Source organism: Harpia harpyja, chromosome 1 (genome assembly GCF_026419915.1).
Source record: "Harpia harpyja isolate bHarHar1 chromosome 1, bHarHar1 primary haplotype, whole genome shotgun sequence".
In the NCBI taxonomy this organism is placed as follows: Eukaryota; Metazoa; Chordata; class Aves; order Accipitriformes; family Accipitridae; genus Harpia; species Harpia harpyja.
In genome coordinates, this window is record NC_068940.1 from 31804963 (window position 1) to 31831250 (window position 26288).

A 26288-nucleotide genomic window follows, 5' to 3' on the forward strand; every position below is an offset into this window, starting at 1 on the left:
AACTCCAACGAAATATAAAGATGATACACCCGGTTTTGGCTCTGTCATCAACACTGGCAGCTTCCTTTCTCCCTCATTACTGGCAGTGATGAATACGCGTGACAGCAGCTCATCAGGACATACGTTCATGCCGTTAATGTCAGTTACTCTCCTCCAACATGAGAATTTCATACTCGTATTGTACTTTCCTACTTTGTTAATTATGAAGCATCCCATTTTGAGTTTACTCTGTGATGCTAACCATACCAAGAACTTCCTTCATTCAAAAGGCCACATAAGCTATACTAGTGCACATGGGTTTAAAATTAACTGAAGTCTCCTGAAAAAGGGCTAAACACCATTCTGCTCCATATCTCTTTGCTTTATTATAATGCTCTTTAGAAGATGACACTGCAGTTCAAGTCCGGTACCACTCTACAGAACAATGAATAGTGTTCACTGAAATTGCCATTCCTGTGAACTTCGCAAAAAACACATCAGGAAAATTAAAGATACAGTACTCCATACTGACCAAGTTTCTGCTGGCATGAAAACAAAAGAGGGCTCTACAACTAGAGGTCACTAAGCCATTACAATCAAACTCTAATAATGGACATCAAAACGTTTCTTGATTTCTGTTTAAATCACTGATTGCTCAAGCCTTTCTGAACAGGGTTACTGAAATTTAGTATTGCCAAAGTAAGCGAGAACTGAAATACCTTGGTAGACTGCTATTCTTCAAGAGGACCACTGTATCTTTAAATGTATCCTGGATTAAACAACAAAGGTTTTACCTACACTCGTTAAATTATTGCACAGATCATTACACTGATAAATACATTATGAACCCATGGAATGTTACACAGTCTAGCCTGGAAAATAAAAGCAGCAGCATTATCCTTGAGGTCTGAACTATGAGGGAGAGCTGGCCATGCACTTCTTGAAATGTTATAATTTTTAACAGGTTTCAAGACACAAATGAAAGATTTTAAAATAATCCCTAACTCCTAGGATTAGGTTCCTGGTTCAGGAACACTCTCTAAGACTTTCACTCTTTTGCAAGCAGCACTTAGTTTGAATGTCTTGGAAGTTTTTCTTATTTCAGACTACCTGTAGGAATCCAGCTGCTCTGTGTTTTCCGAAGTTGAAGCCATACAAAGGAATAAACCAGTCTGAAATGCTAGGAAATTTAAACTAAACATTGCAATGTCCAGTTGTTGCAGTAGTCATTTCACTTTCTGCGCTCTCTCCTGGCAATTTGCTTGTAGGACTTAAAATTGTTAATACACGGCGTGGGATTGAAAGGAAAGCGGAGCCCTCTTCATCCACCAACAGGTGAAGTACACAGTGACACTAACGCCTTGCCAACCCACATGCTCACTCAGATTCAGCGGCTGTATCTTCACTTCAGATAAGCGGCCTCAGCTCCAGCAGGCTGCATGCAGTACCTCTATTTACAGTGCTCACGATCAGGCCAAAAAAGGAGGATTTGAGGAAAGGAGGGGGAATTAAAAAAAAGTCTAATTCATAAACACTTGTTCCACACATGCACCTTGATTGCATGCGTTCCAACAAACTGCAGAAACTTCCCAGCCATCTACACTAAAAAAAGTAAAATCCAATAAAACAGAGGCTTTGCAGAAGAAAATGCCCCCATTTCATCCTCTCTGGAAGACACAGTAAAACGTTCAGATTCAGACAAGTCATAAAAAAATACCAATTTGCCTGTCAAACTGAGACCAGTTGACACACTAGTTCTGTGGCTGCAGTTACACTTTTCTGCCATGTTATTGGTTTTTAGTATCTTCCAGTAACACCCTTCTGGGAGTTGTAGCATTTTGTTGCATCTCTACAGCACTGCAAAAACAGAGACAGCAACTGTTCTGTCACCGTCTCCTCAACTGGAAGAAAAATTGTTACCCAAAGCTTCTGCCTGAGTAGGGCTCTGGATGTTTAGTTTCATTTAGAACATAAAGACTCAAGAGATTCAAAAATAAAACCAGAAGAACAAACAAATGGCTCATGCCAATTGTAGCTGCAAGTGATATATAAATAAACCAGTTTTCTTGTAGGCAAACCACACAGCTGAGGAGAATGTACGCATACACATCACAATACTGTTGATTGAATGGTCCGAAATAAAGCTTATCCCGCTACGAGCTATTTCAGGAGATTTATGAAAGAGAAACTGTAATAAATTTGTACACAGGAAGCTGAATCAGCTTCACATCACTCCAGACAGACACCAGCAGTCAGACAGTGCAACCCATCGGATGCGTTTTGCCGTCACCGCTACTGCAACACTTCACAAAGACTAACCGTTCGTCAAGGACTAGGCAGTGCCACTTCACATACATTACACAGCACCGCCTTCAAAGTACATGCATTACAGTTTCATACTGGGCAGCAGACAAATGACAAGTAAGCAACAGAGGTGTATGCATAAAAATACAAAGTTACGTTTGACATGCAATTAAGCTATGACAAAGGTATATCTGGAACTGGAGAAAAAGCAGAACAAAATCCTTGTTTTATAGTCAGGCTGTAAACTTCTGCCAGTGGTACCACAAGCAGCATTGTAAACCAAGATCTCTCGTGCCTTCGGCACTTCCAGAGGGTCAGCGTGTCAGCAAGAACGCCTCGGGCGCCTCGCATGGCTCAGCCTAGAGTAGTGCTTGGGTCGTGAGCAGCACCGGGTCCTGCTGCACAAGCTTCACAGAGACCACGCTATCAGGAGAAGCAAGGGGAAAAAAGAGAAATCCCAACTCTTGCAGGACAGGACGAGAGAAGACTAGAAAAATATTTTGTTCACCATCTGAAAGATCCTACTAATAGAAATACAGAATCAGGCTATAAATAGAGCTACTTCTACTTAGACTTAAGCCTTTAAAATCTGCTACTTTTGAGGTGATCCATGATTTTCCTTCCTTTTTAACCTCTTGGTATTACTATAAGCTCAAAAACCTCTGTGAAGAGAAAAAGAAATGAAGCGTTATTTAAGGTAACTTTGACAACTCAGGTTGGTTGTTTGCTTGAACAAATTAACTAATTTCAAAAATAAAAGGCTTTTTAGGTATGTATTAAGATTTACAGGGTCCACAGTAAAGAACTCCATGCTGGTAGTAAAGCAGACTACATAACGACATCATGATTTGAAGTTTTCAAGTGAGCTGATTGGGTTTGGGCTGAGTGTACATTTACAATGCACCCCCAAAAAATAAAATGGGATACATAGGACACCATTGTCATTAAACTCACAATTCTTCTGTAGAAGTTATGGTTTGTGTCATGCAAAGCAATTCGTTGGGTCAAAACGGAGACATAACTGAATCTTCTATTCCATTCCTTAATGCTGACAAGGAGTTTCTAAAGTTTTTGAAACAGTGTTTCTTTAACAAGATCCAGGAAGAAAATGTGGAGAAATACACGATAGAAACAGAGATACAGTTTGATATATTAAAGATTAATTTTGAAAACATCTGCTTAATTTAAATTTTACTATTAAATCCAGACATCTACTCATCTTGAAAGGGGCTTGCTGCCAGCCTCTCTCCTCAATGTTCTCATATTTTCCACCCATTTTTTCTTACAGGAATCTTTTTTATGAATTTGTTTCACTGGAAGTTGCCAAACTGAAGTCCAAAAGGCCATAAGCAGCAGAAAGATTTCATTTTTATCAGAACAGATAAAAGAGATGGGTAGAAGGAAGAAAGAGAAAAAACAGACTATACAAAATACTCAAACTGGGTGAAGGGTTCAGGTAAAGAAGGAGAACACCACAGCTTTACATTTTATCAGTGTTGGAGAGCTGCACTGTGCAAACTCTTAACCCATTGAGCAAGAATGGCAAGTAGAGCTACTCTGGATATCCCTTGATAGCTCAGGTCAAAGCTATGAGTTTACACAAATAATTATCTAGCTCTAGATTCCTTATTAATTCTAAGGGGAGAAAATCAGTTTTAAAAGACTAAAAAAAAACCCAAACCTTCATAAAAGTTTAAAAACAAACCTCCAATATAAAGTATCGTAAAGACCATCTTGAATTGCCAGACTTAATATCATCAGAGCAATCCATAAGGCATTTGAACTAGATCTATTCAACTGCAGCTTGCTTATTTAATGGCTATCTTTTAGACACACCCTGTCCTTTGTTTGCATTAAACACCTCAGGTCATCTCAAATTATATGAAGACTGGATGAATATCTATTAACCTATACATGCAAAGTTGTGCCATGAAAGTGTACTTGCACTCATTTTTTTCCTTTGAACATTCACGTTAAGAAAGTCAGTGTAACCAGCTTCAATAGTGCAAGGAGATTATATTTATCACTATCCTTAAAAAATGGAGAGCCACCTTTATGTAATAAAAGATTCAGATGCTACTTTTTTTTGTGCTAAACCGGGATAGAAGAAAGGAGAATGAATGGGAAGCACAAAAGTAACAGATCAGTAAGGTCAACCAAGATACTCCAGTTGCGTGTAAAACTTTCTCCCCTCAATGAGTCAGCATAGCCTCCCTTTCCTAGCTGTGCAAAACAGGGTTAACAGAGTTCTACCAGTTCTGGTTATCCCACCCATCATCAGCTGAAGACGCCTTTTTTGTTGCCTTAGGAGGATTTTTGGTCTTGCTCTCCCCTCCTGTGTTTTCCCAGTTGGTCTCCCAATTTTCCCAACTGTCGCTGTTACTGTTCTTGTTGTTGGAGACTGTTCCTGAGCCCCACACGTCCCAGCTATCGGAGCTCTTCTTCTCTGTGGAATTGTCCACATAGGTCCAGCTCTCACTGCTTGGAGATTTATGAGCTTTCGGTGGATCCGAGTTGCCAAAGGTCTCCCAGAAGCTTTGATCTACAGTATTGTTCTGGTAGCCCTCCCCTCCACTCTTCTGGTAGCTGTCTCCCTCAGCTGGCCTTTTATGGGGGGAAAAAGAAAGGTAGAAATAAATTAGTTAGAACAAACGTAACAATAAATGACCACAAACAAGGAAAATTATAACGCTACTGCCCCTTGCTTAAACAAAAACTGAGGATGAAGGCAGAAGAACTAAATATATTGTTCCAAATGGCATAAGCTTATATTCTAATGAACAGATTTTTGTTAACAGCCTAAAGTACTAATAGGCCTGGGGTGGGGGGTGGATATGCATTTGGAAAAAATTTAAAATCAAGGTGCCATGCACTATTTTGTTAAACTGAACAACTGCCATAAACAGTTAGATTGAATTCCTTCCATATTACATACAGGAGGATTACTAGCAAAGACAGAATAATTTCTTCATATTTAAAAACTACCTGCTACTACTACACTGCAGAGGACATACAGGAGATAAAATTTTGTGTTTAGAGAGACACAGAAAATAATAACAAAAAAAATACCTTTCAGAATTATCATCTGGTTTGCCAGAAAAAAAAGTGGTGACGTCTCGCCATCCCTTACTTCCAACTCCCTGAACCTAGAGAAAAAAAAGACACTCCATTCATCCAGACTGAACCAACACTTCTTCCAAGGCCAACAGCAAGAGCCACAACACACTCCTCCACTTGTTCAGATAAAGAGAACACATTTCATCAGAAAAATTTCTCTCATAACTTACTAATATTTTTGACGGGCAGTTACATGGTTGATGTAAAGAACATACATTCAAACATTTGACAGCATCGTGCTGCTGGAAGACGTGAAAAGTAGGCTGAGTTCAGCTTTTTCAGCCATCATTATCAATAACCACTTTTGAATTCTCCCCTAGACTTCCTTGACAAAACTGCTGGAATTACTCCTTACATAAAATTAAACTTAATGAGAGCACTGATGTTTTGATGTTATGATTCATGTAACTAGTATTTACATTTCTACTGTTCTACAAAACTACTTCCACCATGTTTCAGTAGTATTATTTCACTGCCCATGTAAAACAGACCAGAAGTTGAGTTCTAGAACAAACATTACTGCTAGGAGAATCCTTTTGGGGTTATTATATTAAACTGGCATTGGATTAGAAACACAAATTCTGAAGTGACACCCATGGAAGTTACTACTCTAAGTCACAGATACAGAGGATGAATCCCAGAATTCAGACTTAAAGTTGCTAGGCTCCAAACAGAACAGGTAACATCACTTATTTTATTCAAATATTCCCAAGATTTAAGGAACTAAGCTGGTACATGATAGAGCTTCCAGAGCTGACTTTCACAGTGCTGGAAAGACAGACCCTCCTAGGTAACACCATACAAGTTATCAAAATAGGTACTAGATCGTGCAGGACTTGTAGGCAAAACTTACCACATTACCAAGCCATGATAGCAAAAGATGACAAAGAAAAAAGGTACAGAACATTAGTAAGTTTAACCGCACAAATGTAATGCAAGCTGTCTCCATATTCTCTAGCAGATATTTTCTTTTTGTATTTGGGACACTGGCTGTCTTGCAACTCTACATCATGCCCTCGGTGAAACTATTGAAGGACTATCATCATACCTGTAGAGCTTTTTAACACCCCAACAGAAGCACTGCATACTGAAAATTACACTTTCAAAATTTCTGTATTCAACACAAGCAGAGATTAAAACTGCATTGTGATTCTGTTTCACTACAAACTCTTCATAAGAATATGGAGACTGGCTTACTGTTTGGCCTCCTCAAAGGCAGGCAGGCCACTTCATACCTTGCTGGCCAACTGTGATACCCCCATGGTGACCTCCTCAAATATTTTCCCCTCTTTCACCTATGTAAATCAAAGTATTGGTAATTAGTCATAAAACAACGTATTATTGAAACCTTAAGACAAGTTTGCTTGTGATTAACAGATAAAAACAAAAAGTGTAAAAAAAAAATAAAACAACCCAAAAAACCACAAAACTGAAAGTTAATCAAAATATACTTAAGTCAAAGCTAACAAAGTTAAGAAAATGACATATAAAGTCCAGTGATCTCTAACGGAGTGAACCTCAGTCCTTCAAAGTTTGTGGGAATTTTCTACTGATATACATACAGTTAGAGGAAGGTATCATTACACTAATGCTGAGCATAAAAACACCAATACAAAAATCTGCAAATGTGACATTTTATAAATACATTTTACTAAAACATTGGATTTGGAGAGATTAGAAACCTATCCGATCCATTTTATTCTCTATCTTTTATACATGCTTATCTAAATATTAAAAAGGCTTTGAACTTTGGTCAACCAGAATACAATTAGTGCCTTTCACCAATTAATAAATGGCAGCTGTTCCAAAGCAAGTGACTTTATATAACCATATACATGCCAGGCAGTGATCACTGAACACTTAATTCAGAAAGTAACACTTATTTAGTAACATTTATTTAGACCTAACAGCACAACATCCCAAGGGAAATAGACTTTTTTTTATTATAGAATGCAACATTCCTCATTAAATTGTCCTACAAAATAAAAATCAGCTCAAGGAAATGCACCCTAAAAATAACCCTGAAAATAATGCATCTAAGCACTCTGAAATAAGTTGTGGATGATTCTAGGGAATAGGAAACCAATTAGAGTCTTCTCCTGTGATTTCAAATGCTATGTAAAGAATGTTGAATTAATAAAGGTAATGCAATACAAATTAATTTGTAATGTGATTAAACAATTCTTTTCAATTTGAAAATTAATCCATATCCCAAAGTGGTGGTACTGCTTCTCTTGCAAGAGCAAAATTAGTCTGCTTTATCAAAACCAATATATTATGGGAAAGGTACGTAGGTAAGTAGAGCACCACATTCTCAGAAAAGACTTCATCAAAATTTTGGAACTGATCCAAAATTCTAGAAGCACAGAATAAATGCACGCCAAATGGGAAAGATGTTTAAAAAAATGTACTTTTACATATGAAACAGGAAGGCAACATTTGACACTAGGGAGAATCTTTGACTAAAATTTCTAGTATCAGTAATCGCTAGTCACTTATGAGGGCTGCCTTGCTTTTTTTATATGCCCACTAGTGACTATCTGTATTTACTCAGGTCAGCACGTGTGCTTTCTTCCAACTGCTTGGTTGGAAGTGCCATTAGCCACATGTTTTTGGTCACTAAAAATTGTAAAGGGAAGGTGCGAATCTGCTTCAAACTAGTTTCCTAGAAACGACACAGTAACTAGAACTGCTAATCAAAATTTTACTTTAGACTGCACTTTGCGTATGAATGCATGAAAAACTTGGTTTTAACTGACTACCAGAATATTCTGAATGAATACCAAATAAAGGCTGCAAGAACATGTTGCTTCTATTGATAAACTGACCCCATTCATCTCAAACATATACTTTGCCCCAAATTCTACTGCCCCTAATGAGGCAGCAGATGAACTACAGTTGCTCGAAGATGCTTAGCTGAATTAAAACAATACTGGCAGGCAGATGGGTAAAATACTATGAACTTAACACTCAAAGATACTACTAATAGTTTGGGGGGTTTTTTTGTAACTGATTTTTTTATCCATTTAGGGTGCATTTTCATGTTGTACCATCTTCCATTATTGAAAGCATGAAATGTATAAAATAGTATCTAATGGGGAAGAATACAGACTCTTGCGGACATGGGAAAGATTGCTAGATGGAAATTACCCTCATTAACCCTTCTTCAGTAATATGCTAGCTTTGAATTATTTGATGTTTCCCCTTTGCTACTGTGCTAGTATATGAAAAAACAGAAGGACGCACTGACAAACTGGGCAGTTGTGGCAGGAGGAAACAACCACTCCCTAAGTCAGCATAACCATGTTCTGCAAGTAATTTACTAGTTCCAAAGTTACCTTTTCCTGTGCAGGTTTGAGAACATTTTCATTTAATGTCTGACCTAACTCTGATGCCTATTTAAAAGCAAAACAAAAACAAAGTCAGTTATATTTTCCTTTTTAAAAACAAAAACCAAAAAACACAGCCAACATCTCCTGCAGGCTAATTTCTCAGCAGTATCTCCAAAAACACGTGAAGCCTTAAGCTTTGATTCATACAAGCAGAATGAGCTGAAAAGCACACGCAGTACAGCGCTGCAGAAAACATTAAAAGAAAATAAATTAAAAACAGATGCACATGGCAATAGCTTGTTGGAGATGCCCAGAGTCCAAGCAAAGTCTGATCTTGCACTGGAAGCAGAAGCAATGGTTCAACCAGCAATAGCCTAGAAGATGGGCCCCTTCCTTGCTAATGCCTGCAGCTGAGTATTTGGAAGAACTGACCTCATCCACCCTTATTTTTCCTTACTAATGGAATTACTTGCAGAGTTAGATCTTTTGGGCCAATTTTTCACCAATTCTTCTGTCTTGTAGTGCTGCAATTGCCATCTATTAATAACAGCCCAATTGTTTCCTAGCAATACACAAGAGGCAAAGCTGAGATGGAAGATTTTTGTAATCTTTTTTACAGCTCCAGGTTTGCAGGGAGAGAAAACAATGAACTTCAGAAATCTATTGCAATCCAGAACAAGTACAAGGACATTGTACTTCAGAGGCATCTTACAAAAATGTAAGCCCACAGTATAAGTCACAAAATTACTCTCATAAGATGATATTGACACAGACAGCAGGGTTTGCAAATGGTTCATTTGAAACCATTCCTTTCCCTACTACCATAATAAGCCTTTGACTGATTTAAACTTTTCTTCAGAATTGCTGTATTATACTGATTACCTTCTGAATTAGTCCAATTAATCCAAAAGGGCCAATTTGCTTGCGAGGCAAACATTAATCCTAAACATTAGCAGAGCCTAATGAAGTTTCATTTCCTAAGGGTTTCTATCTTATCACCAACATTTGTGAGGGTGTGAGCTTTCATTCATATTCTTCCTGGGGATGGTGCACCTTGAGCGTCTTCCCTCTACAGATTCCCAGGTGTCTAAAAAGCTTTTCCCTTAGCCACAGCACTACTAGGATCTCCACTCTCTCTACCCAACCACCATTATCTCTAATACTTCTACTCCTTACCAGTTCAAAAGTTATTTGAGAAGACAAAGGCAAAAGGTAACCCCATTTCCACCTAGTAAGAAACGTGAATGCAAGTCACATAAGGCTTGTTTCCAGTGGAAGTGAGGCTAAGATGTGTTTAAGAAAAACAAGAAAGGGGATTTTTCATTTTTTAAAAAAAAATCCTTCAGAGTCTATTAAACCTGGCAAACCGTTTATGTTCTATAATAAAGAGTGTAATACACTAAGACTAACAGTTCAGGTATACTAAGTGAAGTCATTGCTAGAATCAGGAATAATTCTCATATTATCCCATTTATTCAACCACATAATTTTGTAAATATGGAAAGATTTGGGTACAATTGCGTTTCCATCTGAATTCGCTTCTTCATCTTTACTATTGTTGAATTTAGGATAGCATCCTAACCACCATTATAAACACTACATAATGGGGCTTTTATTAAAGAGTCTGCCTTCAAACAACACCCCAGGGTAGTTCTTGGTATACTGCATTCCTGGATCAGACATGCAAACAGAAATCCTGCAGTCATCTGTATTTATGAAGAGCATGGACAAAAGTACAGTGTGTTTTCTGAGAGTGCAGAGTTTGGATATCTCTATCCAATTTAACCTATTTTAAATAGGTTTGAAGAAACATTACCGTATGAAACACACAACATTATTCTAAACAGATTTGACTTAAGGCAAAAAAGAAAAGACAGCTCAAGAGCAAATGCACATATTCAGCACGAACAGCGACAAGGAGTCCATGCACAAGAATATATGTGAGGGTGTTACCGGCTCTGGCTGCTGCTTGTAGCCCCAAAACTTTACCCAGACAGCAAAAGAGAAAAAGCAAGGAAGGTAGAAGCAGCTTTTAGCAAAAAATTGGCAGCATTTTTTCAGGCAAGTTAAGTAGCATGAACCTTTTCCAACTTTAACATCTACTGACAAGACAAACAGTGAATACGTTTGGTCACTGGACACCAAATACACTTTTAAACAACATATTACATCAAAAAGATGTTAAATCTGTTCTATGGAACAAAAGTTCAGATGTTTCAGGAACAAAATTTAAGCTTCAGTAACACCACTTAGACTCTAGAGCACCATGTTACTGTGGTCCTTGTCAGTAGATGTGATGAGCTTTTACACTTAATGCTATATTTACATTTGGTAATAATACTAAAGAAAGAACAGTTTTCTAAAAGGGAAACTGCCAGAAGGGGTGAAAGAAGACTTGTAGGACACTTAGTTTTTCTTACGAAAGCCAAGCAGCAAATACTTTAAAGCTTCTAAGTATCAAGTTTGAGTGCTTTGACAAGACATTTTTGTTGCAAAGCATGCACAAGTTTGGCTTGCTATTTGGAGTATTAATATCCTACTGCATACATCTGTCTGAACACCAACACCTGCAGTTTCGCATTTGTTTTGAGCAATAGCACCCTACCCATATCGGAAAGCATGCCAGGGTAATGCTATACATAGAAGAAGAGTTATAAGTCAAAGTAAAACTCCCTATACCATATATTAATATATGTAAGCCCTCTCTCACTCAGAACTCTGGCACATTAAGAATCCTATTCTTTTACACATTTTCACATTTGAATTTAAAACTTTTCCATGCAAACAGATCTTGCTGATGTCAGAGCTCTGGGTAATTCACGTCTGACTATCTCTCTTTTAACCCTAGTTTGAAGGAGGAAATGCTTTTGTAATTGCTACTTTTTTAAATACACACAAGCAAGTTAATTTAATAACAATATTAAGCAGTTCACATTTGTAGTATCTTACTAGGCTTTAGCGATGGAAAGATGGCTTGCATTATATTTTGTCACCAAGAAAACTACTTCAAGATAGACCACATTTAAGCTCCACAAAAATAAAATAAGGGTATTTTAAGTTTGCAAGCATGCATGAATTAAAGCATTTAATTCTACTGCCTCTCCAATACACCCAACAGTTATACACAGCAGAGTATCACTGTTTATTTCTTGCTTAATTTGATCACTGCAGTTGATTGCAATTCCCATGGAAATAAAAGCTAGAACCTAAAAATTACTGTGCACTATGAAGGAAAAACACAACGGTCTGTTGATAATCAAGTCTAAATCAATTGGTGCAGGCAAATACATGACATTTAAAGCCAATTACAGTCAATAAGACAGAGCTAAATCTATAACCACCTTTTGACTTGCTTGAGATCCAAATCTGGTAGCCTGTGAAAAGAAGCAAATACATTCAAGTTTACTAGGAATAAAACCTTTGATTTTTAAATACACACACCAAGAAATGCTGCATGATCCTCTCCAAGATGAATGGACCTTTGCCAGAACTTCACAGTGAACTGAGAATATCCGCATTGCCGCCTCTGGCATTCCAGATTGCTCTGAGGAAGCATCGGTCTTTCTCAACTTACAACAGGGGGAAGAAAGCATCTTCAATATAGGCTAGACCTTGGTCGGCCAATGCGGATTAGTATCAATACTTTTGTCTCTCATAACGCCACCCGAAGTAAGAGAACTGTTATGCTCTTAAACTGTTTAAACGTAAGAGATAACTGTTACGCTCATAAAAGTTCGGAAGAATACTAAGCAAAACTGAAAAAAGTTGTAATGCATTATTTTCACAAAAATATTTAATCTCTTTCCACCATCATCTATGTAAAATGTAGTAAATTTTTATTTCCTCTGGTTTTAGTCTACAGTTAGTTGAATGATTGTCATCTAAGTGCACGAATTTGCAGAACATGCAGAGCATGAAGATCGTGCCTCAGTTTTTCCCAAAGTGTCCCTCTGGGCACAACCTCCGCCCAACAAGCTTTCTATTTAAATTGACAAAAATGCTGTAGTTAGAGAGAAGTCAAAGGAAGGAAAAAATATAAAACCATCAGCAGACTGTAACTTGGTATTAAATTCCTGCTGAAGAATGCAATTTGGCCTTACTTGGCATAGACCAAAATTTCTGCTTTATAACAAAAATTTTTGTTGAGTTCTTTCTTGATGCTTACATCCGGTGGACAAATTTACAAAAATGTCCATTCAGGAACGTGAGAAATAGTTAAGACAGAGATCTGCATTCAATATGGATCTCTTTTATATGCCATAGGCAAAGATACACAAAGAGCAGGATTTAGTTTGTCTTGGTAATACTTTTAAAGATACATCACTATTAGAACACTAACAGATTCTCTGAGTTTACAAGAATTACACTGAAATACATTTTGGTTACTTACACCCTCTTTAGCAGCTGAGGCAATTTTGCTTGCTCCAGTCGTGAAACTGCTCCATCCCTTTAAAGAAAGTGAGAATGTCATAAGCTGTGTGAATAATAATAGTGAATAACCAAGTGTACAGTATCACACGTTCAATTAAGTCAAAATGTTCTCCAATACAGCTCATCCTGTAGTCATAAGAACTACACACTAATAAGAGCAAAAATTATAGTCTCTCACTTAACTGTAATATAGCAATGAACTTCCATTATTTATGTCAAAACAGCTGCAATTTGAACAAAGCTCAGTGCTTCAGATGTTATTCTACTAAAAATGGCTACATGAAAAAAACCTCCTCCCCACCCCCTCCCCCCCAAGAAAAGTTAGAGAACAAAAAAAAGACATTAAAACCTTAGTAACCAGAGATCGGCTTGTCAGCAAATAAGCATGGAATGGGGAAAAAAAAAACCCCAAAATTAAAAAAAAAAACCAAAACCAAAAACCAATGAGCAGCTAAACTGTATGCCTGGAAAAAGTTGAAGAGCAAACAAGAATCAGTGCTCAAAAACATGAGGCAGCAATTCATAAAATGCCCATTCAGCAATTTTTTGTTTCATAATAAAGCTTCAACCTGCTTCTTTCCTGCAAAATTTATCTTTAAAAACAAAAGAAACAAAGCTTTATTTTGCCTTATTGGTTCTTGGAAGATCTGAAAACCACTGGCCATTTCTTAAAAGACTTTTCTGTAATGAATCAGAAAAGATTTCTTCTAACTACTGATTGTCAGACACTGATTAAGAAACTAGCTAAAAGAAAGTGGAGTGGGAGAGTGATTCTAATGATTTAAATTTTTTTTTTTTTTTTTTAGCAAAATCATTAAAAATCACTTCACAACTGTTCAGATTTCAGTTCTTCTAACTCATTCATCCAGCATCTGCCCAAACAAGTGGGGAAAAACCCCACCATACCTGAATGGATAAAAAACAGAAACAAACTTTAACATGTCTGTGGTTCTCCTTGTATATAATAATGAATGAAGAAACAGAATTCTTCTTTTTCTTTGCAGATCATCACCCCCTAATTTTAAGCTGTGCTACAGAATCTTGTAAATACAGTGCTACGAATGCAAGGTTAATATCCTTGTCTACCACTGCCTTTTATCAATTTGATTTCCATCAAAGTGTACAAATTCTGTTTAAAGTGTGGATGTTTTGGTAACGTCACCTTTTGGGTAGATTTCCATACAAAGGCCGTGAATGGTAAAATCTTTTTCTCATTACCCCTTCTACTTAATTTGACTACACCACATATTTGGGTTTAGGAAACATCTTTTAAAAAAAGCAGCAAAAAGTATTTTTTGCCTATCCTTTTGAACTCTCTTCATTAATTACCCTTCTTGTCCCATGCTGAAACACTGAAAGATGATTATGTCACCAATTGCAAAAAAGGCAAAGTGATGTGTCTTGTGGTTTTAGGTTAAGCAGAGTCTCAAGGGACTCAAGACAAAACCTAAACTGCCATTACATCTGTTCCTTACAGATCAAGTTTGATAGCATAGTCAGTGTGAGTTCTCAGAAAATGCTCCTTCTATGTAACAGCAGAAAATAATGTATATACATAAATGTAGCATGTGTGGAAAAAACCCAATCATACACAGTGGAAGGAAAATTGGTTTCCTCACCAGGATGAATATGCATGCAAATATACAGTCTCACTATAACAAACAACTTAAAATTGCACTGTAGTATGTATCTGTGGTCACAAGGGGGCATTTTAATCATAAGTTTCAATGGGATCATGTATTCAAATAACGGTTGACAGTAACTTGGACAACACAGTGTCATCTCTCCTTTGCTGTCTTAGCATATCTGCAATACATTATAGATGTGGTTTCTAACCTGAACTCTCTGGCCTACAATCTATGACATACCTAGAAAATATCATCAGACATATACTAAGCACCCTGTGAGATCACCTGGAACACTGTTCAAAGGCTCAGGCGTTAGCTTTTTTTATTATGTTCTAGTGAAATTATTTAAGGAAAAAAACAACAAAAAAACCAAACAATGGAACCTGGTGTGGATATTTAGACTGACAAGGCTTTACAGAAAACTACTGGCCACTAACTCTGGTAGAAAACCTTACTGTATTTCAAAGTAACTCCAAATCCCAAATATTGTTCAGCACTGTTACTTTGCAGCCTATCAAAGCACCAGTATGTCTCTGACTGCCTCCAACTTTATTCCCATTTTCCTTCAACAATGCATCTTTCACTATCTCTACTTTAATCATGACAACTGTTCAGCCATATGCTGTTATCTCTTCACACCCTGTCACAAGTGTTTCAAATGTTTTCATCACTACTCAGGGCTTCTGGCACCCATGTACACACACATTTCAGTTGTTTTCCACTGAACATACCCAATATGGTTAAGCTCTTTAGAGTATTACCAGCCTAACTGCTATTCCCAACAGGTAATTACTTTTTTTTTTTCCCCTCCAAGCCCTGTTGAGTAATAATTCTTAATCCATTGCTATATCCTAATTTTCTTATTTCTATGAACTGATACCAGAGATAATTCCTAAGTTTTGCTCAAGTTTCTCCCTTCGTTTTGCCTTTTAAAGTCTACTGGTATCTTCTTCACTCTGAGAATACAACCAATATTCTACATCTCTCTGTATCTACCTGCAGCCTTTAGTTTCTCTTCTCCGTTTATATTCTCCCATAACGGGAAAAAATAGAAGAAAATAGTAATTCAGGTCACAGAAAGCTTCAAGCAATTCCTTACCGAGTACAATGAAGACATAGCATTATTCAGGAAGTCATCCTCTTTTTTCGGAGGGTTTACTGTGTTTCCAAACCCCACGTAGCGATTCTCTTGGCCACTGGCATAAGAAGATGAATAAACAGTATCTGTATTAGCATGCATTCATTAAAACCATTAAACAAAAACTGAAAAGCATGGAAGAATGAGAATTGTTTAACAGACTTCAAAATACACCTGGAAAAAAGTCCTAAAGCAGCTAGCACCCAAAATGCAAAACCCCTCACTTCATAAAGACATAACACCAACAAGGATCCACTGGGGAGTCCTTGCAAATTAATGTGTCCCCTACGCAACCTAATACGGTCTTAATGATTCTCCAGGTTTAACAGATCACTGATGTCAGAAGTCTGAGTAAATCCTAATAAAGTGATACATGAAAACAACAAAAGGAAAGAAAGAAGAAAATAGTGTTAGCTTTATAAATACCCCTGTTTAACTCAAATCACTGTAAGATACTACACACACTAAAAAGTCCCCAGTTTGGAACCCACCACAGTAACATTTTGAATTACAATCTCTTTCTTCGGTGCTATTCAAACATTTTTGTTACACAAACACACTAAGAGGCACTTTCCTTCATCTTATTCTTTATCATATGTTATCAACATATTTTTAATAGTAAACAAGTGTAACTGTTAACTAATGAATCAGGACCACAGTTGTGTAGCTGTAGTATAACATCCAAGTCTTTGTTATGCTAGAAAGCCAGGCACTCGAAAAGTTAATAAATATTGCATTACCCTTGGTAAGAGTTGACATCATCATTTAACCAGTCTTCAAACGCCTTGTCAGAAGAGGCAGTTGCAGTCTGAGATTGTCCAGCAGAACTACTGAAATGAAAGATTTACAAATCAAACTGCAGGCAGCAAAAACCACTAGCTCAGCAGTGCAGCTTGACATATATCATCATAATACAGGTGCAAAATTGATTATTTCTTTCATCTGTCAAGTAGGGAACTCTAATGCAACCACTAAAAGCCACTGGAGTACTGAATGAATAAAGCAAGAGTAGACCCAGACACAGACAATGCTACTTAAGACTACAGCTAGCCCCTGAACTTGCTGAATGATGGTCAGGCACGAAGCACTTGTTCGCTTGATTTACAACTGCTTTTTCAGTTAACTCGATTCTTTAGTGCAAAGAATAACAAACACTACATGCAAAAGCAGAAAAACAAAAGTGCTGCGGTCCAGCTTTGATGCTCCCCTTAGTAACTGGCAACATAAGGAAGCAGCCTGTTTCTTCTTCCCTGGCATTCAGTCACAAACTGGAACAGCACTGCAGTTAAGGCAAGGCTGTGACACACTACGTGTGACTGACACAATGACTAGTCTCAGGTGAATTACAAGTCAAGATAAAAACAGCATGGCTTGTCCTCTGCTCTTGCTGACTTGTCTCTGCCATGGTTTAAGGTTCAGGTGAAGGAGGTGGGAATTATTACAGAAATTAAAGCCCTGCTACCTCATTTTCCTTAACTTCAGCAAAAGAAATGCTAGTTCAGACACCACCATCAACAGAATAGAACCAGCAGGCATTCAAACATCAGGTTTTGATCCTCCTGTAGCTATATCGGCATTAGATAACAAGAATACATACCGATGAGTGGAAGAGAGAGACATTTTAGGCTGAGGTGGGGTCCAGTTCCTGGCGGGAGAAGTTTCAATGGACCACTCCTTGCCTTCAGCTACTGTAGCTACCTAGAAGAGGCAGGAAAATAATCAACAATGCTAGATCAAAGTTTTCAAACAAGTTATATGCTGGTCCTGTAAAGTGAGGACTAGTCATTTTTCCAATTTGCTGCCAGCTACATAGACCAATTAATTTGTGTTTTCATGAGAAACGGATTTTTTTCTGAATCTCAGGCTAGTGATGTTGAACTGAACACTCTTTTTATTTCAGGCAACTGATTTTAGGCAACTTCTTCCAAACAGGCAAATTTGGTTTGCAAAGGAAAGACTAGATTAATAAAGAGATGTAAGCACTAATCATGGAATAATGGAGGAGAAGAAAGAGGTGGATTTATACTCTAGCATAGGGTGGCTAAAACACATACACAGAATTTAAATGTTCTCTCTGCCTCCTTCAAACAAAGGGCCCGAACTTCATCTCTTCACTCCATACCGCTCCTCCAATCCAAGTCATAACTTCAGCAAGTTAATATAAAATTTCCAAAGGCCTTGCCACAGAAACTCCATAGTTTCCCGTTTCACATACCAAAAGGCCTACAGCACAGAACTTATGAATTCTTTGCTTTCATCAAGATATTCCACTTTAGCTAACTGCCTCCTATTCCCAGCACCTTACAAAGATGCGGAGAGACAACACATACAACAAACTTCAAAGCTGCATGGATATCCCAGTGAGCACAGAACGTACCCTCTTACCACTTCCATGGTAGGGTCAGCATAAAAATACAGTATCCTTGTAAATCTCTAAGCTCACAAGTTCAAGTTGTTTGTCATTTCATTTTTGGAAATTCCAAGCCTCCACAAAATGATAATGCCATTACAACTACTAATTTATTTGTTCATAGACCTGCCAGTGTTTGGCAAATTAATTTACCATTTTGTTACTACATACACAACAGATTTATCAACAACCACTTCAGATAAAACTGAACTGCTGTAGTAGTAAACTGTCTACTGTGGATTGGGACAGCTCCGCTGACTAACTAGTAGCAACAAATTGCAGCAGTGAAAATCTGAGCCACCTCAGCTAAATGCAGAAAAGAAAGTTTCTAAAGAAAATGCTTGCAAGAGTTGGGAAGAAGCAGTAAGACTTATGCCTTTCAAGAACCCTTGCAGAGGTTCAAAAGGTTGCTACTTTTCCTTCCCCCCTTCAAAAACAAGTGCTTACAAAGTACTTTGATCTTTTCAGATAGTAGGGGATGAGGACACACACACAATAGAATTTACCTGATCTCTAAAAAGAGCTGCAGCTTTGCTGTTGTACTTCTCTTGCATTGACCAGCAGGGATCATAGTCATCTTGAGACTCCAAGAACTCTCGAAATTTGCTATTACCTCCAGCCTTCATTTTCTCCAGCTCAATATCCTTCCATTTGTCCATGGTTACAGAACGTACAAAACTGAAAAGCAGTTTTTAAAAAAAAATAAAATAAAAATCACAGATTGTTATAATTTCCTGCTATATCAGCAGGGACAAAAAAACCCCACAGCTTATCACAACCTATCTCAATAGTTGGGAGTATAAACGTGTTAAAGAACAGTCTCCAAGTATCAAAAGATAGATCATCATAAGAAGGTGGTCAAATCCTCACTGAAATAAGCTAAAATCATGCCATTTATTGGCACTTAAGAGACAGTCAACAGAAGACAAGTGATGGAAAAAGCAACTTTCTTCAAGTCCAGAAATTAACCTAACCAACTACATAAAACAAACTTTTCCCATACTTCTTTAGTCTGCAATTTTCTTTTCCTGTCTATTTGCACAGTTACGCTTAAATGACCTGCGAGGACAGCTCCTGTCACACTCTATGCTTCTGCTCATAATGACCATCAGGTACTGACAGCTCAACTGTTTAAAACAGCCTAGCCTATAACGTGACCTCATCCCAGGGCATTTATGACTGCAGTTGGCATCTCAACTCTGCTTTGAGCCATAAATTCTTGCTACTGCTCATTAAACTATATTATAAAAAAACCCAAACAAACCAAACCCCACAAAACAAAAACACAGAAAACCCAAACAGTGCCCTGTTGTTAAATACAAGGTCACACGGGGGAAAAAAGTGAGACATCACCCTCAAGAAGGGTCTTTAAAACTTGTATCTTGACCAATTTCTTTCTTTTCGTCCCTAAAGAAATACCCTTCATCACATCCTCATCTCAGTAATTTCATTTTTTCTTTCATGTAACATATGAAATAGTTCCAAACTCTCATTTCATATGCAATTTCTACTCACTAATGAGCTTCAAATCACACCTTGAAAAGCAAAGCACATGCTTCTGAATGGCCTCCTTGCTTTGGTGACTTCCCTCCTAGACTTTCTCTCCCTTTCTCATTTGAGTTAACTATCCCATGCTCTGCCCCTGTTATATATACACACACTGTGAGTCTCCAGAACACATAACAGTTCTTATTCCATAGATTCCCATCTCCGTCGAGTATGCTTCTTGGAAAAAACAAAAACTATCATTATAAAAAAAAAAAAAATCTCCTGAACAGAACTGTTTTATACATTTGCATACACTACAGAAACATTCTGTAAGCATACCGTGACTTTTTTTTGCTCAACTCTCAAGCTGCTCTAGCACTACTTCAGTTTTAATTGATAAAGATTGTACTCAATTCTTTTAATCTTGTATAAGGTCTAGCACAGTATTACCAAACACCACTGCAAAACCTCAAGGTGTAGCTAGAGACATTGCTTTCTAGAACTCAGCATAACATAGATGCACTGGTGCAGCACACGCCCCAACTAATTACAGACAAGGCACAGAGGGTAAAGCTCACTTTGGAGAAGAGCATGAAGCAAAACTGCCAGTGAAATGTTGGAATTGAGACATTCTATAGCCTTCCGAAACAATACATTCTGTTCACAGCCATAATGCACCCTGAGGTAACCCAACTCAGTCCATCGTCTGCTTGAAAGGCTGACCTGAGGTGAACTCCCAAGCCTCGGTGTTTTCCTGAGCACTCAAGACAGATCCAAATTCCATAGGTCACACTCACCCACTGGGGGTTAAATGCACCACATTCAAAACAGACCTGCGAGAGAAAAACAATTATCTGTAACACTCAGCCATCACTTGTCCACATGAAGTATTCACAGTACAGTTCAAAAAGTCAAATGAGAACGTTACAGGCACAAAATAATTTCAGAAGGGAGAGTTCTTAGTGTTTGGCAACACCTTCCCTGACAGCATAAGCTTCCTTCAAATATTTATTTATGCTGCATGGAAAGAAATACTCATTAACTTGCCTGACTTGGATTATAAAAATTACTGTACCGACTACCAAAAACCAGCGAGGAAATACAGATGAGCAAATTGAAACTAACGAGCAAAGAATTCAACTTGATTTCATTTCCATATTGTCTTGAAGGAGGAGAGAGTAACCAAACTGAATTCTTGAGTTTTGCTTGGCAAAATAAAGATGCAACATGTAAAGTTTGGAACATTTATTCAGTCATACTACAGTTTGGCAGTAAATGACAGCAGATCTAAACAGAGGTTTTTCTTAAAAATAGCTTTATTGCTCATACAGTGCAACAACTTAAGTTCTTATGATCAGAATCACCATTCAAGGTTTAATGGATTGATATAAATAAAACTGAAGCTGTCCATGGGCTATCACTTTTAAGGTAGCATATAATCAAACTACTTGAAATAGACCATTTTAATTAAGCTGTACCCAAGACATCACTTATTCAAGAGACTCCAGGGGTTACAGCATTACTAGAACTTCTGAAAGACTTGTGCCAAATATGCAGCAATGTATTATAATACATATATGAATAAAAGTTACTGGAACTAACACAAATACAAGATATCCAAATTTATATGTTACCATTAGTTAGCCATACTAGTGCTATAAAGACGATAGCTGTAGTAGACCACAACATACATCTGGTATGAGAGGTAAAAAGAGACTTCAATTCTACAAAACTAATCTAAAGAAGATTATAATTTTTCTCACATTGTTCTCATCTTGTGCTCTGACTTCCTTGAGAACTTTCCTTGTTCTTGGACTTGCCATGATTCTACAAAAGGAGAAAAACAAAAAACTAAGTCACATTCAAGGATTTGATATTGGTAAGATGTTCAGTACCTTACAAGCACATCTCTATGAAAAAGAGCTTGCAGTCTAAACCACTGAATCACAACCAATCGCAGGGGAAACAACAAACAAACAAAACACCGTAAAACCCACAACCTTACTTTTCCATTTACTTTGCACGTTTTGAGGGATTTAGTCATCTTCATTCGTTCATTGGAAAGGTGTAATTCAGCCATAGCTGAAAAGGGGGAGAGGGGTGATAAACATGGGAACTCTTCTATGGCATATGTTGTATCAAAACAGACTCTTACTTGATGCTGCTCCCAGACCCATCCACTACCCTTTCTGAAAGCACTTAATCATGCACGATTACACTGGCTCACTTGCATACAACTAAATAGACCTAAGCAAAAAATAGCAGAAACTGTTACACTTAAGACTGCTGAACACATTGCTAAAAGAGCGCTTTACTAGAAGATACAAAAAATAATGATTTTCCAGAAATACTGAGTTTTCTTATCAATTGAATTCTAAGCAAAGGTGGCAATTATTTGGAACTTTTACACAAAATAGAATTCCAATTCCAACAGTCATGTCTCACTGGCAGACCACATCATCTTACTCTAATTTTTATGAAGCATGAAATGCAGCAGCAGGGAACAGTGTCAAGCTACAGATAAAATTCCCATTAAGAAAAATATGTGACTCATACACAGCACACAACCTGGAAAAACTGAAAGGACACAAACCACTCATGATTAAAAGAAATACAGTGTAGGGTGCAGCACAAGACTGCAATTTAGATAAAAAATGAATTCACATTTCCAACTAATTTGATAGTACAATATTTTAATTAACTTTAAATAAATAACATCTCTTCTTCCTTTTTACTTCCAGTCCATCCTTTCGTTTTTACTCCAGAAAACAAACTTGTAACATGTAATAAAAAAGCAAAGAAGTCACCAGGCTGACTAGAAACCACACCAACTACTAAATGTCAAGCTTATTGGTCAGTCATGATACGAAGCAAAAAATAGCAGGCCAGTGTTTTCATCAAATACTGGTCTGAGAGGCAGAACCACCTTTATTCAAGTCTTTGACTTGTTCACTGTGCTATTTGACTTAGCAGTCATCAGTCCTTAGATTATCAGTAGGATTAACAATCTTGCAATAATTTTAGAAGGTAAATGATTAAGCATTACATAAAATTGCGGCAACCCAGTAGGAAATGGAGCGAGAACGTATCTTTAATTAGAAAAGCAAGGCTATTTTAAAAAGAAAAATGCTACAGGTAAGAAAACGTTATATTTGTGTGAATGTGACAACATCAGTTTCTTAGACATCTCTAAAGCAGAACAGCCTTCCTGTGAACTGCAACCACAGCAGTACAATAAATACAGTGATACACACCACCAGCTAAGACAACATGATTCAGAAAGAAATTAGCTCAGCATTGTACCTACGTATTATCACTGTCAAAAGCAGAAGTCATACGTGGCAGAACTCACTGCCTTTTATCTAAAGCACTTACTCCTTTGTAAACATCTTGTTGACAAATACATAATTCTGTGTAATTTAAGGGACAGTGTTTTCACTGACGTTTATAATATGCTACCTTTCGATCTTAATTTGTATTAGACAAAACAGGTAAGTTGTGAAAAAAAAGTGTTTTAGACTGGAAAGGTTACTGTAATTAACAATAAGATCTTCCAGTCACCCTGCATCAAATTAAAACTGAACAGAATTATTCTTATCAATCGTCAAATGGAAATTGTGTAACTTTCAGAAAAAGGAAACAGAAGTGTGGCAAGCAACCCTTGTATAATGAAACACACTTTCTCCAATAGCATTCCAGTAACAACATTAAATTTTACATAACTTACTCATGTGCATGTGAGGAGGGAGGTAGCGCTACACATAAAACATGTTTGCTCATATCCTAAACAGAGGCCATAAACACATTTACATGAATCAAAGTCCACATCTTCAATTCCACTATTTGTCACTGACAAGAGAAGGGAAAATTCTTCCTCTGCAGTACAGAAATAAAGTAAATAACTTAGCACTAATAGCCAGGCAGACAATTGTGCATACTTTGGGCCCTCCTCTTTGCCATTTTTGTTATATTCTCTTTGCATGCCAACTCCCTTTCCTCAGGGCTGTATTTCCCCCGCGACTTCTTGTACATTACCGACAAGTTACAAGGTCCCTCTCTTTGGCTGGCCACTCGCCCCCTTACCGCTATCCTTCCTTTAACATTTTTTCCTCCTTTTTCCCAGGGCTTCCTTCAGAATAACAAACAGAGGCAGGCCTTCCAGAGCAAAGGCCTTCCAGCCTCAATGGCAAATGATCATTGCTGGAGCTGAACAAGAAAGCCTTTTCCAACTCCAATTCTGCATACGCCAAGAATATTCTATAGAGCAGAATGAAACACCCATCCTACAACAGCCAATATCCACATCATTTACATACAGCACGAGTTTCAGATCTCCGACTCCAAGCTGACAGAGGAAGCAATTGCCTTTGGGTCTGCCATAACTGGTTTTTTGATAAAAACTTTTTAAAAGAAAGACTTTGGTCAACTGCAATCTGCATACATGCCCGCTGCAGAAGCACCAAGTTCCCTGACCAAATCACCACGTCTGTCTAGTGGGAAGGCAGAGCTTCATCCGTACAGCATCATCCAAGAAAAGGAGGCAGTAACTAAGGCCACCAGCTTCTCACCTTTCTCTCCTCCAGCAAAGCATTTAGAAATGAAGGAAAGGGGGACAAGGAAAAAGAGTCACGCTCTAAGCTTCCTAGTAGGTAACGTCTTTAGAGGTGCCTAGTCTATTTTCAACCGTATTTGCCCACAAAGTTGTAAGTGATCAAATTATCATTGTTTACCACCTAAAAGCTGAGCCCTACTAGCTGACTGGGCACACAGCCATTGTGCTGTTTAAGTTTCAGGAGTAAATACTGAAGTAACAACTGTGCAGCCCCCTTAAACAAATAGGTATTGTTTCGCTCTGATGTAAATGGACATGAGCAGTAAAGAAAATGTTTAGTTTAGGAATAAGTTTTCATTGATGAATATAAATATTTTGGACTAAGCGGTCCAAGGTGGAAATAGACAGCTTCACACAGACCAATCTCACGCCCTTATTTCCCAAACAATCTGTTTCCAGAGCGAAAACTACACATGCACCATATGAGTTTTCATGTTAGGAAACTTTAGCTTGCTAAAAGCAAGCAAAAAGGCAGAAGTGGCACTAGACACTTTTACGTGGAAACCAGCTATAATAGGACTTTGCTCCTCTGAGGTAGCAGCAAATTCACACAGCCAACCTGCAAAGAGCTTTGCAATTCAGTATACAAAGATTAAGCCGGTGACGTGGTCTGCGTGACTTCATGGTCCTGAAACTTCCCTATGGGTCTCACCAGGGCAAAAAGGCCACAGATGCCTCGTCAGCTGAAGAAACGCTTTGAACCAAATGCTGCCACCCATCTCCACGGAGCAGGCAGGGTTGACTTTCACATCTATACCAGAGACTGCTGCATACTTTTAAAGTCGTGCAGTTTTGCGTACTCGGAAGCGCAGCTGCCTTACCAAGAGCTTCACGGGGGACACGAGGAGGGCAACTTCTTCACGCACACCTGCGGTATCTGGATCCAAGCTGAGTCCTGGAGGCCTCCTTCAGAACATGGCCGGATTCCCGGCGAGCACACCAGCCTCTCCTTTCTAGGAAAAAGAAAAAAAAAAAAAGATAGAAGAGGAGGGAAGGAAAGGCGGTCGTAAGGAGAGGTTCAGGCCTCCTCCCCGCCTCGCCAGCCTGGCACTAGCACCTCCTGCCTTCCCCCAGGGACCGTCCTGTGTGACAGCCCGGGGCGACGGGGCGGGGGAGCCGGGCCCAAGCGGGGCGGACGCTGAGGCACCGAGCTATGGCTGAAAAAGCTCAGGGCCGAATCTCTCCGAGAAATAACGGGCAGCAACCCGAGGAGGGCGGGGGGGGGGAAGAAGAAGAGGAAGGGGCCCGCTAACGCACCGCCGGGCCCGGTCCCGCCCGGCGCCTCACGGCGCAGCCGCCGCTCCCCAGCGCGGCCGGCGACGTTGCAGGGCCGCAAGGCATTGTGGGTACCCGCCTTAACCCGCTAAGGCCCCGACCCCTGAGAGAAATCTGAAGTTCTTCAGGGACGAAACAGTCAAAATATTGTCTTCTCAAACTTCGGTGAAGAAAGGGATTTGTTTCAAGCACGCTAAAACCCAAATAAAGCTTTACGGGGAACTTCGGCGTGCCCCTCCGCTCGGTTTAGTTCCAGACTGGGAAAAAAAAAAAAACAACAAACCACTAAAACAACGCTGGGTGGTGGTGTTCTGAGGGGAGGTTGCCCTAAAAGTGAAATAGATCACTTTATGGGATCTTTTTCAGTCAGGTATTTCTGTGAGCTGAAGGGGGGGGTTGCAGCTGAGGCGGCGGGTTGCTCCTAGGCCTGGAGAGCGGTTTATGTTATCCCTAATTTCTTTTTAATCGTCAGCTGTAGACACAGAGCAACGCTTTAGCATTTACATATGAATCCCACAGAGACAATATGCTGCTCGTTTCAGCGCAACTCCTAGTCGGGCCTTGGTATTTAATA

At 38.5% G+C, this 26288-nt stretch overlaps 1 protein-coding gene across 10 annotated transcripts; it reads right to left on the reverse strand.

The window, feature by feature from the left end:
* Window positions 1–340: 340 nt before the first annotated feature.
* On the reverse strand, window positions 341–25767 carry ARFGAP1 (ADP ribosylation factor GTPase activating protein 1). 10 transcript variants are annotated; one of them, XM_052785553.1, is made up of 15 exons: window positions 25697–25767; window positions 25261–25392; window positions 21591–21654; window positions 20551–20660; window positions 18846–19017; window positions 17527–17627; window positions 16670–16756; window positions 15891–15987; window positions 13123–13179; window positions 12074–12106; window positions 10686–10715; window positions 8739–8795; window positions 6636–6695; window positions 5353–5429; window positions 341–4887 (listed from the first exon to the last, which is right to left on the reverse strand). In XM_052785553.1, exons 3-15 carry the CDS (start codon window positions 21648–21650, stop codon window positions 4533–4535), a joined length of 1296 nt encoding a protein of 431 aa, XP_052641513.1. In that variant the 5' UTR covers window positions 21651–21654; window positions 25261–25392; window positions 25697–25767; the 3' UTR covers window positions 341–4532. The 10 variants fall into 10 exon arrangements, with proteins under 10 accessions (XP_052641513.1, XP_052641506.1, XP_052641530.1 ...); XM_052785546.1 differs by having other exon boundaries at window positions 16670–16759; XM_052785570.1 differs by lacking the exon at window positions 10686–10715.
* Window positions 25768–26288: the final 521 nt, after the last annotated feature.

Bases quoted from the DNA above. Each gene is read 5' to 3' on its own strand.
- ARFGAP1 (XM_052785546.1), bottom strand. From the start codon at position 21,650: ATGGCAAGTCCAAGAACAAGGAAAGTTCTCAAGGAAGTCAGAGCACAA. The intron at 17,628-18,845 runs GTAAATTCTATT...TGCCTCTTCTAG, and splicing joins CAGCTCTTTTTAGAGATCAG to GTAGCTACAGTAGCTGAAGG. The intron at 6,696-8,738 runs GTAACTTTGGAA...TGATTTACATAG, and splicing joins TCAAACCTGCACAGGAAAAG to GTGAAAGAGGGGAAAATATT.